This window comes from Chelonoidis abingdonii, chromosome 4 (assembly GCF_003597395.2).
Source record: "Chelonoidis abingdonii isolate Lonesome George chromosome 4, CheloAbing_2.0, whole genome shotgun sequence".
In the NCBI taxonomy this organism is placed as follows: Eukaryota; Metazoa; Chordata; order Testudines; family Testudinidae; genus Chelonoidis; species Chelonoidis abingdonii.
This window is the reverse complement of record NC_133772.1, coordinates 153,455,715-153,467,117: the sequence shown is the minus strand read 5'-3', so window position 1 is coordinate 153,467,117 and position 11,403 is coordinate 153,455,715. Positions and strand designations below refer to the sequence as shown.

The 11,403-nt window shown below is 53.6% G+C and overlaps 1 protein-coding gene across 1 annotated transcript; it reads right to left on the bottom strand.

Annotated features, from left to right (window-relative positions):
• Positions 1-334: 334 nt before the first annotated feature.
• On the bottom strand, positions 335-3,549 carry BMP4 (bone morphogenetic protein 4). The gene is made up of 3 exons (XM_032771497.1): positions 3,358-3,549; positions 2,260-2,636; positions 335-1,361 (listed from the first exon to the last, which is right to left on the bottom strand). Exons 2-3 carry the CDS (start codon positions 2,627-2,629, stop codon positions 520-522), a joined length of 1,212 nt encoding a protein of 403 aa, XP_032627388.1. The 5' UTR covers positions 2,630-2,636; positions 3,358-3,549; the 3' UTR covers positions 335-519.
• Positions 3,550-11,403: the final 7,854 nt, after the last annotated feature.

Genomic DNA, 11,403 nt, shown 5'->3' with positions numbered 1-11,403 from the left:
GCCTCCGCCTCCCCCTTTTCCTTCCCCACCCCCCTCCAGAACAACATGCGAATCGCTTTGAACACTGGGGGGGGGACATCAAACCCCCCCGCCAGTTTAGCACAAACCCCTGCGGGGTAAGCCCCGCTTTTCACATGCACTTTGGCAAAGGCTTCCAGCAGGTTAGCAAGTCCAGGGTCGCTCCCCGGGGCGGCCAAGCCGGAGTTCCCGGGGCTTTCCCCGCCCCTGCCAAGAACCAGAAAGCGAATCGTCCCCATTGCAGAAAGATCCTTTCCAGCCTGCTCCGAGCCCCGCCCCAGCCTGGCCCCCTCAGGCGCCGCACACAGCAGATGCCTTTTACTTTTAAAATAATGACTCGCTTTATTTTTTCCTTTTAATATGTCGTTATAAATATATTTTGTCAAAATATAGGATCATTATTGTCAACCCATTTGCACGTAAAGTCATAAATAAGGTGAACGTTTAGTTTAGATCAGGGTCCAGCTGGCACAAGCAGTCCTGGGGCGGGGGGCAGGGTTTTTAACGGCACCCGCACCCCTCCACCACCATCTCCTGGTAGTTTTTCAGGACCACTTTGTCATACTCGTCCAGGTACAGCATGGAGATGGCGCTCAGCTCCGTGGGCACGCAGCAGGCCTTGGGGATGCTGGCGTTCACGGAGTTCACCAGGGTTTGCACGATGGCGTGGTTGGTGGAGTTGAGGTGGTCGGCCAAAGGGAAGGGGCAGTCCCCGTGGCAGTAAAAGGCCTGGTAGCCCGGGGGGGCCACGATCCAGTCGTTCCAGCCCACGTCGCTGAAATCCACATAGAGCGCGTGGCGGCGGCAGTTTTTTTTGTTCTTGCGGGGCCGCTGGTGCTTGGCGCTGCGGCGCGCCCTGCGGGTCAGTGCGTGGCCCCTGCCGTCGTGGCTGAACGTGACCAGCAGCGGCCTCAGCTGGGCCCAGTCCCCGTCTCCTTGAGGTAAAGATCGGCTAATCCTGACGTGAGTCCCCGGCCCAGCCGGCGCCGGGAGCAGCTGGGTCACCTCCACCGCCAGCCCGTGGTTGGGCTGCTTGTCCTGGGTCCAGCGGAGGACAGCGGGGCTCACGTCGAAGCTCTCCCACCGGGACACGTTGTGATGCACCAGCCGCGTGTCCAGCAGTCGCGTGATCACCTGCCCGTGGGCCGGCGGGGGCTTCAGCACTTCGTAGATGTTGATCCGGTGCGAGCCCCGTTCCCACGCGGGGCTCCGCGCTTCCTGCTGCTCCCGGTACAGCCGCAGCTCGGCCGAGGTGATCACCTCGTTCTCCGGCACGCTGCTGAGGTTGAAGAGGAAGCGAACGCGGGGGGGGTCGCTGGGCCCGGGGAGGGTCTCCAGATGTTCTGCAAAAACCAAGCGTGTGAACGTTTGGGGGCCCCCGAGACACAGCGCCGGGGGAGTCGGGCCACACCGGTCCTCCCTGCCGGCAGCACCGCTTCACCTGTCCCTAGCCCTGCACAGAGAGAGCTCAGCCCTCCCTGTCCATATCCCCGGGTGCCTCCAAAATGCGAAGCAGAAACCTCCCCCCCTGCTCGCCAACGCATCATCTTCCAGGTGTAACCAGCTCCTGCCCCGGAACCCCGCTTCACCGCCACGAGGCCTGATTCCTATGGATTTACACACCGAGGCGGGGGGTTAAAACAAGGATCCTGCTCACAAGCTGCCCAGCGATTGGGAAACTGAGAGCCCTGCCTTGTTGATCCTATTACTGGGAGGCGGGCGGGGGGTTAAATTCCGACACAGCAACGATGCTGGTGGATTAATAGCTCCGCTTGACTTTGGAAAAGAAACATCCGCTACGAAACATTTGGATCAGGTTACAAGGCCCCATTGAACGAACCTCACAAACACGCTGTTGTCGGTATTCAGTTCGAGGAGGTTTTTATTTTCTTTCTTTAAAAAAAGCCCAAGCAGGCAGCGATCGCGTTGCTATTTCAAAACAAACACACACGGGCCGCGATTTGGGAGGGATCTCGATTACTCCGGAGTTGAATCCGGAGTGAATTCCGTGGGAGTGACAAGGGTACAAACCCGGAGTGACTGGAGCCCTTCACCAAAACGGGTCCATTTCAGTCTCAGCGCGGGATGCTGGAAAATACAGCCGCGGGAGCAGCCCAGGCCAGCGGGCTGGGGGGAGTCCGCCTGCAGCCGAGGGCTGGACACATCCTGCCGCTGACTGAGCTGGGAGTCTCCAAATCCCGATCGCTCCCCCCCGCCTCCCCCCAGAACTGCGGCACTGACCTTCATGGTGGAAACTCCTCACGGTGTTGGCCCGGCTGGTGGGTCTCTCGGGATAGCGCAGGCTGAAGTCCTGCAGGCTTTCCTCCTCTTCCCCGGACTGCAGCCGGTAGAGATCCAGCATGTACGCGGGGATGACGGCTGCTTTGCTGGGCTGCGGCCGCCGGCGGAGCCCGAACATCTGCAGCAAACTCGCCTCGAAACCCCGCAAGAGTTCATGGCTTTGCCCAGAGCGGCGTCCAGATCCTGCCTGAGCCTGGAGTTCTCCAACTTTCTTCCGCCCCGTCTCGGGTATCAGATTGGCATGGGTAGTGCCTCCTAGCAGAACTTGGCATAACAGAATGACCATCAGCATTCGGCTACCAGGAATCATGGTGTCTCTGGGGTTTCCACAAAAAAAAAAAAACGCAACAACAAGGAGGGTCAAGATTAAAAACAGCCCCCCGCCCCCCCCTCCCCCCAAAACCCGAGCCCGCCGCGGACGCAGCAGCGAACGCGGCTCGGAGGCAAAGGGCTCGCCTGTAATTGACTCGCTGGGAGCTGCTGACTGTCCCAGAGCCCCCACAATCAGATAGCCGCTATCCGGCTCATCTGTCCGGGCCCTGCTATCTCAGCCAGGATCTCCGCCTAACTTCTTTCGAGAATAAACAGTGAACATTGGGCTTCGATGGAATTTCTCCCCTCTCCCTCCCGCCTCCTCCCCAGCCCAACGGATCGCTGAAGTGCAGCTGATCAGGGGCCGCTGGAAGGGGGGGGGGTCTCCAGGAGCATATGGATCCCAGCGCAGAGGGGTTTGCACCGAAACAACGTGTCCCCCCTCCCCTTGTCTTATTTTGCCGGCGCTGCGTGGCTGCAGCTTTGCCGTGGCCTTCCAGGGGTTTGGGGAAAGCGAGCGAGCGAAGAGGGGGGCAAGTCACTGGGATTTAGGGTCACTGCGAAGACAAGGCGGAGAGAGGGTGAAAAGCCCCCAGTCTGTTAGCAGGAGCGCCTGGGAGGGGGGCGGCCCGCTGGTCAGCCCCGGGAGGCAGGGGGGAGCCGAGCGAGGCTGTGACACCCCTTCCCAGCCCGGGGGCAGGAGGAGAAGGAGAAGGGGCTACTCACTGACAGAAAACAAGGCATGGAAAAACAGTCCATGATTCTTGCCAGCCAATCTGGAACAAACGGGTGGAAAAGCTCAGGGGCTCGGAGGCGCTTGGTTGCCGGGGCTGGGACTCCGGAGCGGCTCCTAAAGTGAATATTTGAATCCAATGAGCCTCCAAAGCGGACTGGTTCTGTTTTTCTTCCAGCCCAGGACAGTCACGTGGGCCCAAGTCACTCCTTGCACCGCCTGTCCGTCACAGCCGGGCACCGCCCCCTGGGCTCCAAAAGGGATGTCCCGCCCCGCCGCCCCTGTCAGTCTCCTGGCTGGAGAAACCTCCTCTTGCCAAGGGGCAGTGGCAGGCCTGGCCCTGGCCCTACTGAACTCCCCTGGCCTGGGTGGGGGTTGAGGGTGACTTCAGCGGGAGCAGGATCGGGCTTTAAACTGAAGACCCCCCCGCCTTGCCTTGCACTTGCACCGACCCTTTGTGTCTAGAACTGCAGTACCTGAGCAACTGCCCTCCCAGGCCCACCGCTCCAGCGCCCCACTCCCCCGAGGTCAGCCCAGCCCAGCCCAGCCCCTCCTCCCCCTGCATGCCTGCTACCGCGCTTTGCAGCCTGGCGCTGGTGTAGAAGCCTGTGTCTGAGACCCAGGGGCGATCCGGCTTTCCCAGCAGGTCTCCCTGCCCCTGTAGATAAAGTCACACACACCCGCCCCTTCACTGAGCGCACGTGTCCCCCAGCGATACACCTTTGGGGCAAAATAACCCTAAGCAAGAGGACTAGACACATGGGGGACAACCCTCGTTTTCCCTGGCCTGCAAGAGTTAGATGGGCGGGGGGGCAGTCAAATCCTGATGTTCTTAACAAACCAAGGGAAGGATTTGCAAATAGGGCAGAGGCCCGTTTTGCTGCCATTCGAGCTCCCATCTGAGTTTAACAACACGACTAACACCCAAGGCATGGTTGATTTCATCAGTGCAGTGAAACCCAGGAGAAAACAGGGAGCTTTGCCTAACGCTGAGCTTCCCAGCTGAGGGATGGGGCCCTGGGAAGTCTTCTTCTAGGAGCAAGTCAGCTATGAACTAGCCTCTGGAATCTGATCCTCCCCCACCCCCCGTCTTTGCACTTGTGTGTTCAGTTAATTATTCCCGCTACATGCCGGCTTCCCAGAACTGTACATCTCAACAGCTCACCTAATTTACAGGCGTGTAGGGACCTTTGGAAGCATGAGTCTGTCATCGGAAAGGGCCTATTCAAAAACATTACACAGGGTCAAGTCAAAACCAGGGCACCACCTTTCCCAGCGCTCTCAGGCCCGAAGCAGGGCCAGGCTGGGCCATTAGTTCATCAAGGAAAGCCCCAGAGCCCAGTTAGCAGAGACATCCCATCCCATCCCCACCCATCTGAGCCTGGGACCAACCCTGTCCTAGCAGCCGCATTCTGTCCTGTCTCTCGCTGTCCACCCACCTCAACTTGTCCCCATGCGTCGCTCTTGTGAACTCGTGAAAGGAGCAAGAATAAAAACCAAAAGCCGTTTGGACAGGAAATAGCGCGGATTCATTCAGCATCTCCTGCTCCGCGCCGCACTGGAAAGATACAGGGCCATTTAAACGCGAGATCTCCCCGGGGACTGCAGGTGCAGGAGTGTCCCCGGTCGGGGCTTGGCGAGTTTTAAACAGGAACCACCATGCAGGAGAGGCGGTTTATTGCGTAGTAACTCTGCGATTGAAGGAAAGCAGGTCAATCCGACGCTTCCTCAAAGGCTGGAAGGCAGGTTCCTCAGTGACGGGCGGTTTAAAACGACCTTAGAGGAAACTCTTGGAAGTGCGAATAAGGAGATTTCAGATGGTCCCGCTTTGGGACGGCTGGGTCTGGCCCTTCCCTTTAGTTCCAGGATTGAATTTGTAGAACTTGTCACCTGCGGAAGAGGAAAAATGCCCCCTCCCCCAGCTGTCTAAAGCAGAGGAACCACGCGGCGCTCCAAATCCTCAGGTCCCCTTTCACGATCAAACCACGCTCCTCTGTCAGAACGGGGCAGATGCGGACTGGGATGGAATCACCCGAAATCAAGCCGCTTTTAACTCCATCTACCCGTCCGTCTCCTCCCCCCACAAGGAGAATCGCATCGGAAATCCTCAGCCAAGCGCACCGCACCCTCGGCGAACAGCTGTCACCTGCGCTCGCCTGGTGAGAACCAAAGAACCTCCCTGGGGGGTTGATCACTCCAAGGAATATGCGGGGTGGGGGGCGCACAAAGATGATTTCAGACACCCCCAAGGATCACGCAGGACACTGCCTTTGAAAGGGGACCTGGAGAGTCGCCTCTCCCTGCCCTAGAGGAGGCAGAGTTTGGGAATGAAAAGCAGCAGCACTGGGAGGGTTACAGATCTGGTCTCTCTCCCCCCCTCCCCACCAGATGGGGAAAGAGGTCTGGTTACCCCCAGCCCAGAGTCAGGTATGGGAGGGAGCATCGCCCTTGGAGTGGCAGGGCAGGTGGTGCTGCCCCAATCTCTCACCACAGGTCCATGCCCTAACATGATCCTTGGCACACTCTGATGGAGGGTGCGGGAAGCAGGGGGGCACACACAGCAGTCTAGGGAGGTACTAAATCAAAGGTGGGCAAACTACGGCCTGGGGGTGCAACTGGCCCTTTGGACATTTTAATCCAGCCCTTGAGCTCCAACCGGGGAGCAGGGTCGCAGGCTTGTTCCACTCCATGCATGCCAGGGCTCCACATGGTTCCCGGAAGCAGTGGCATGTCCCTCCTCCACCTATGCATAGGGGCAGCCACGAGGCTCCGCACACTGCCCACGCAGCTCCCATTAGCCAGCAACCACGGCCAATGGGAGCTGCAGGGGCAGCACCTGCAGATGGGCAGAGCCGCCTGGCTGCGCCTCGGCATAGGAGCCAGAAAGAGGACATGCCGCTCCTGCCGGGAGCTGCTTGAGGTAAGCACTGCCTGGTGCCTGCACTCCTGACCCCCTCCCACATCCCAACTTCCTGCCCCAGCCCTGGTCCCCCTCCCACCCTCCGAACCCCTTGGTCCCAGTCCAGAGCACTTTCCTACATCCCCAATCTCTCATTCCCAGCCCCACCCCAGAACTTGCACCCCCAGCCGAAGCCCTCACCCCCTCCCGCACCCCAACCCCCAATTTCGTGAGCATTCATGGGCCACCATACAGTTTCCATACCCAGATGTGGCTCTCAGGCCAAAAAGTTTGCCCACCCTGTACTAAATGCTAACCCAGCACTGAGGGTTAGCATTTAGTACATTCAGCTGCCATCAGCACCCTTGGTCCTTGCTAAAGCCACTTTGCATGGGTATTCACCAGCGCCAACTTCAGAAGTCAGTGTCCTCCCTACCCCTCTTTTCTTCCGTTCCCCTGACCTCTCCCACATCCTTTCCTCCCACTTTGTCTTCCCTGGCTAACCCACACCATGGACCAGGCTAACCCACTCCAGTCAGTTCACTGGGCTACTGCATGCAAGTCCTGGGAGCTCCCATCAGCCACCTGTGAGGATGTCACTCACTCCCCCCACCGTCAGGCTGGACTAGCCAACCACATGCTATGGCAATCCAAAGGATGCACAGACTACCTGCTGCTGAGTGATGTATGCTTCAGACACAGGTATTTAGAGACTACTCTGATCACAGTAATCGCACCAGCTGATTGTTTGAATGAGGGATGGACCCACCCCTCAGAGTTCAACCTCAGATCCATACTTTCCTGAAGAGTGGGTGGCTGGGATCTGGGGCAGACATGTCCAGCCTCCAGAAAAAACGTAGCCATTGGGCTTGTTTTCAGCTTAATTGACTTGTGAGTTGCTTGTTGGCTAGTTTTTGGTTTGTAGCTTGTTTGGCTTGTAGTTTGTTGCTTGTTACTTCTGTTTTTTTATCAGTTCCCGGCAAGCAGGGGAGAGAGTCAGGGTTGCCCAACAAATCTAAGTCCATAGTCAATCACTGGGGATCTCAGTATTGTCAGGCAGTGCATTTTTCCAGGGTCAGGGTGTGTATTTGTGGGAATTCGGGGCCCACTCCAGTCCTAGACTGCACGCAGGGGGGATCTAGTCACAGAGTGTTGGGTTCTTAGGGATTGGCTTGTTTTGGCCTTGTTTTGAAATGGGATTACTAGATTTTTGCCTTATTGTGAAAGCCGGGGTGCTGATTTACTGTGTGAAAGCTGGGAACCGTGATCTGGGGTGAGGCGGGGTTGGCTCACCACAGACATAGGCCAGCTGCACCATTCAGATGCAGACTTCCCCAGATTTCAAAGCAGTTCACATCTGAGATTTTGGGTCAGACCCAGCTGTCCTTGAAACAGGGCTTCACCTCCAGTCGCCTTGGAGATAGTGAACCCCCTGGGAAGACAATGCAGCTTTCAAAAGGCAGGCCTATTCTGATGGGGGTGTGTAGAGTACAGACACGCACACTCAGATCACGTGGGTACGAACAGCAGTGTAGACAGTGAGGCACGGCTTAAGCAAGGAGAGTGCCCCATACTCCTCAACCCTAAGGCATGTCCCCTGCCCAGCTCTCTACTCACCCAAGCAGTGCCTCCCATGTCCCGCTGTTGGCACCTTTCATTGCTGGGAGGAGGGATAGCTCAATGGTTTAAGCATTGGCCTCCTAAACCCAGAGTTGTGAGTTCAATCCTTGAGGGGGCCACTTAGGAATCTGGGCCAAAAATCTGCCAGGGGATTGGTTCTGCTTTGAGCAGGGGGTTGGACTAGATGACCTCCTGAGATCCTTTCCAACCGTGTAGTTCCTGCACTTTGTAGGCAGCCATAAGTGTAGACCAGGCACAAGTCTCCCTTAGTGAAGGGACTTCCACATATTGAGAGAAAAATCAGCCTGGACAGCCACAAAAGAAACACCATCAATGCCACCATTCTTTCAGACATTGTCCCATTATCATAATTCAGTGATATCACCAAGCCTTGGCTTTGTGTTGAGGAACATGCCCTAATAGGGTGACCAGACAGCAAGTGTGGAAAAATTGGGCTGGGGGTAATAGGTGCCTATATAAGACAAAACCCCAAATATCAGGACACCTGGTCACCCTTTGCACTATCCGAGCCTGTCTAGAGAGATATAGCCAGAGAAGTGGCCATGGATGATTTCATCTCCAGGTTCTTTGATCCTGTTACTTTCAGTCAGCCCCAAAACTGACTCTAGTGTTGTCATACTGCTCTCTTGCATTGCAGATGTTGCTTGGCACAGTTTCATTCAGCCTTTTCACACCTCAACACCTAGCATTGAAGGCAGTGGGAAATTTGCTGCATAGAGGTGCAGGGCCTGAACCTACAGTTTTAGCCACCTAGCAGGACTCTGGCCTTCAATACTACAGGATCACCTACATTTAATACGGTAACACAACCTGGAACAAACTAAGAAATGGCAACTGTAAAGCAACACATCCAAGAAACTACCATGTCGTTGTGTCCCAAGTATTTATAGAGTCTGAGCTGAGGATGTGATGTTACACACCATACTGCAGTGATACTACGGAACTAGGATAACATTGCCTTTTTATTTTATTTTTTTATTATTTTTTATTCCATTTTCTTTAGCTCATTCATGGCCCATGCATTACAAATGTCTACTGACATCACTGAAAGTACGTGTGTGGACTAAGAGCAATGCTTACATTGACATACCCCTGCTTTATTCCTATACCAGGATATTTAAAAACAACATCTTTTTAGCAAAGTATTTGATCTCAGAGCCCATCAAAGCTGGTAAAATATCACCCTAACCATTTCAAATGTGTCATACTGTACATTACTCATAGCAGGGGGAAACCATTTGAGAAGTAGCTACTGTGCACCTCATTAAAGTTAAATAATATTTTCATTGAAAATGTTCCAGTCTATAAACAAAGGCTATTTGAGTGCCTATATAATTCTGCTTTTAAAACAGTCCTCTGGATTTGTAAAAGAAACTGACTCTCAACTTCTGTGGTACAAGCAAACAAATCTACAATGAATGAATTTTATCCCACTTGTACAAATAGCCAGCTCAGATTTTATATAACTAACACACAACATCCATGGTACACGTTCAGTGAAAACGTTTGTCAGTGTAAGCAATTTAATCCCTTTCCATAGACCCTTGTATCTTTCGCTAGTGAACTGGCCTTTTAAAGTGAAATACAAAGCATTTCACTTATGCCACTCAGATAAACCATGCATCTGTAAGGGGACAGTCGGGGACAGAAATCCACTAGAGGATGGTGTAGTTTAGGTTCTTGTCTCTGAAACTTGAGGAAGTCAGGGGGTGTTTAAGTGGCTTATTGGTTATTAAAAAGAATTAGTCATGGAGGAAAACTGTGCTGTTTAACTTAGAATTTATTCCCTAAAATGTAAATACATAAGTCCAAAACCACAACAGAAATAACCATGGATGAACACAGTGTACCATTTACTTAGGGGACTGAAATATATTCTGACAGAGATTGTATTTCCTCACACCCCTGGAGGCAAATTCATCCCTGCTGTAGCACCCACTGAAGGCAATGGACTTACCCAAGAGATGAATCTGGCCCACGCTTCCTACGGAGCTAAGTGTGATATACAGCCAAAGCAAAACAGTGAATGTCAAAATGCAGCTAAAAATAAAAGTTAGGAAGCTCAGGAAAGCAAACATTGCCTAATTCAGAGTCACAGCTACCTTGTGTACTTTAATGATCCACCAAATCTAAAATAGGAGCTGCTTCATCTAGGTCATACAAACTGCACACAAACTTCAGAGGGATTCAAGTCTCACATGTTTGAACGAGGTTCCTGTCTGGCATTTCAGCCTTAATTGTGCTGGAGATTCTGCAGACAGTATTTTCCTCTCTGACCTCAATGCACTGCCTTCTGAGGGGCACCTGCCCATGGACGCACCGTACAGCAAGACTGATGGCCTTGTTTGGAGCAGAGCATGTACAGACTGAGATTGCTCGGGTTGCATGCTGCAAACAATGCCAAAGGGAAAAGAGCTGAATTCCCACAAATACACACCCCGCCCCAGGAAAAATGCACTGCCTGACAATACTGAGATCCCCAGGGACTGACTACGGACTTAGATTTGGTGCGATGCTGCATGTTATCAATGATTTCATTGCTGCCTACAGAGGCCACCTGTTGAAGACCTTTGTCTGCTTTCTTTTTTCAATCTGTAGAAGAATCCAAAAGAAAAAAAATGATCTTTTGCCCTCATGATCATGGATTTGCACAAGTCTCCCATCTGATAAAATCTCAGCCCTTTATACTTTTGTGGTTTGACACCGCATTGGACATCAGTTGGCATTGTGGATGCTCAGACCGGCTGAAAATCAAGCCAGCTCTATTATAAGGTGACACTTTCCCCTAATGGCAGCATTTCAGAAGATGCCTCTGGACTCAAGCAGAAAGACCTTCCCAAACCAGTTCTGGCATCTCTAGTTATTTTTAGAGCAGCTGCACCTTTTGGGCTCTGAAGTTTGCAAACAATCTATCTTGTGCAAAACTTGCTCCACCAGATTTGTGCCTGAGCAGAAACAAGCTTAAAAATAAAATAAAATAAAATAAAGTCACGTCACAGATGTTTTGACGGCCTGTGTTAGGCACTGACTTTTGTTTTTGCCAGTGGGTGTTCCTCTTTGCCCCCTCCCCTTGTGCAAGCAGCGGGTGGGGCTTTGGGGCAGAGCCTCCAGGGAAAGAAGCCAAGCGGGGGCGTGGCCTCAGGATGGAGGGGCAGGCGGGACTTCAGGGGGTCGGGGGAAGGCCAAGCAGGGGCGCGGTCTTGGTGGCAAAGCAGAGGACATGGCTACGGTCCGGGAACTGGGGCCCACAAAAGATTCATCTGGCCCTGCAGATGCTGAGCACCCCCTATTTTTTTTTCGGTGGGTGCTTGAGCCCCAGAGCTCCTCTGGAGTCGGTGTCTATGGTTAGAGGAACAGATGCCCATAGTGTACCAAGTTGGAATCTTTATCTTTTTCTTTGTAACTGGATAAGCTTGTCAATTAAAACAAAGGGAACTGAAAAACAATTCCCATGAGCTGCAAACTTCCCTTCCAAAGTAGCTCATAATTAGAGACCATA

Bases quoted from the DNA above. Each gene is read 5' to 3' on its own strand.
- BMP4 (XM_032771497.1), bottom strand. From the start codon at position 2,629: ATGATTCCTGGTAGCCGAATGCTGATGGTCATTCTGTTATGCCAAGTT. The intron at 1,362-2,259 runs GTCAGTGCCGCA...TGGTTTTTGCAG, and splicing joins GAGGAGTTTCCACCATGAAG to AACATCTGGAGACCCTCCCC.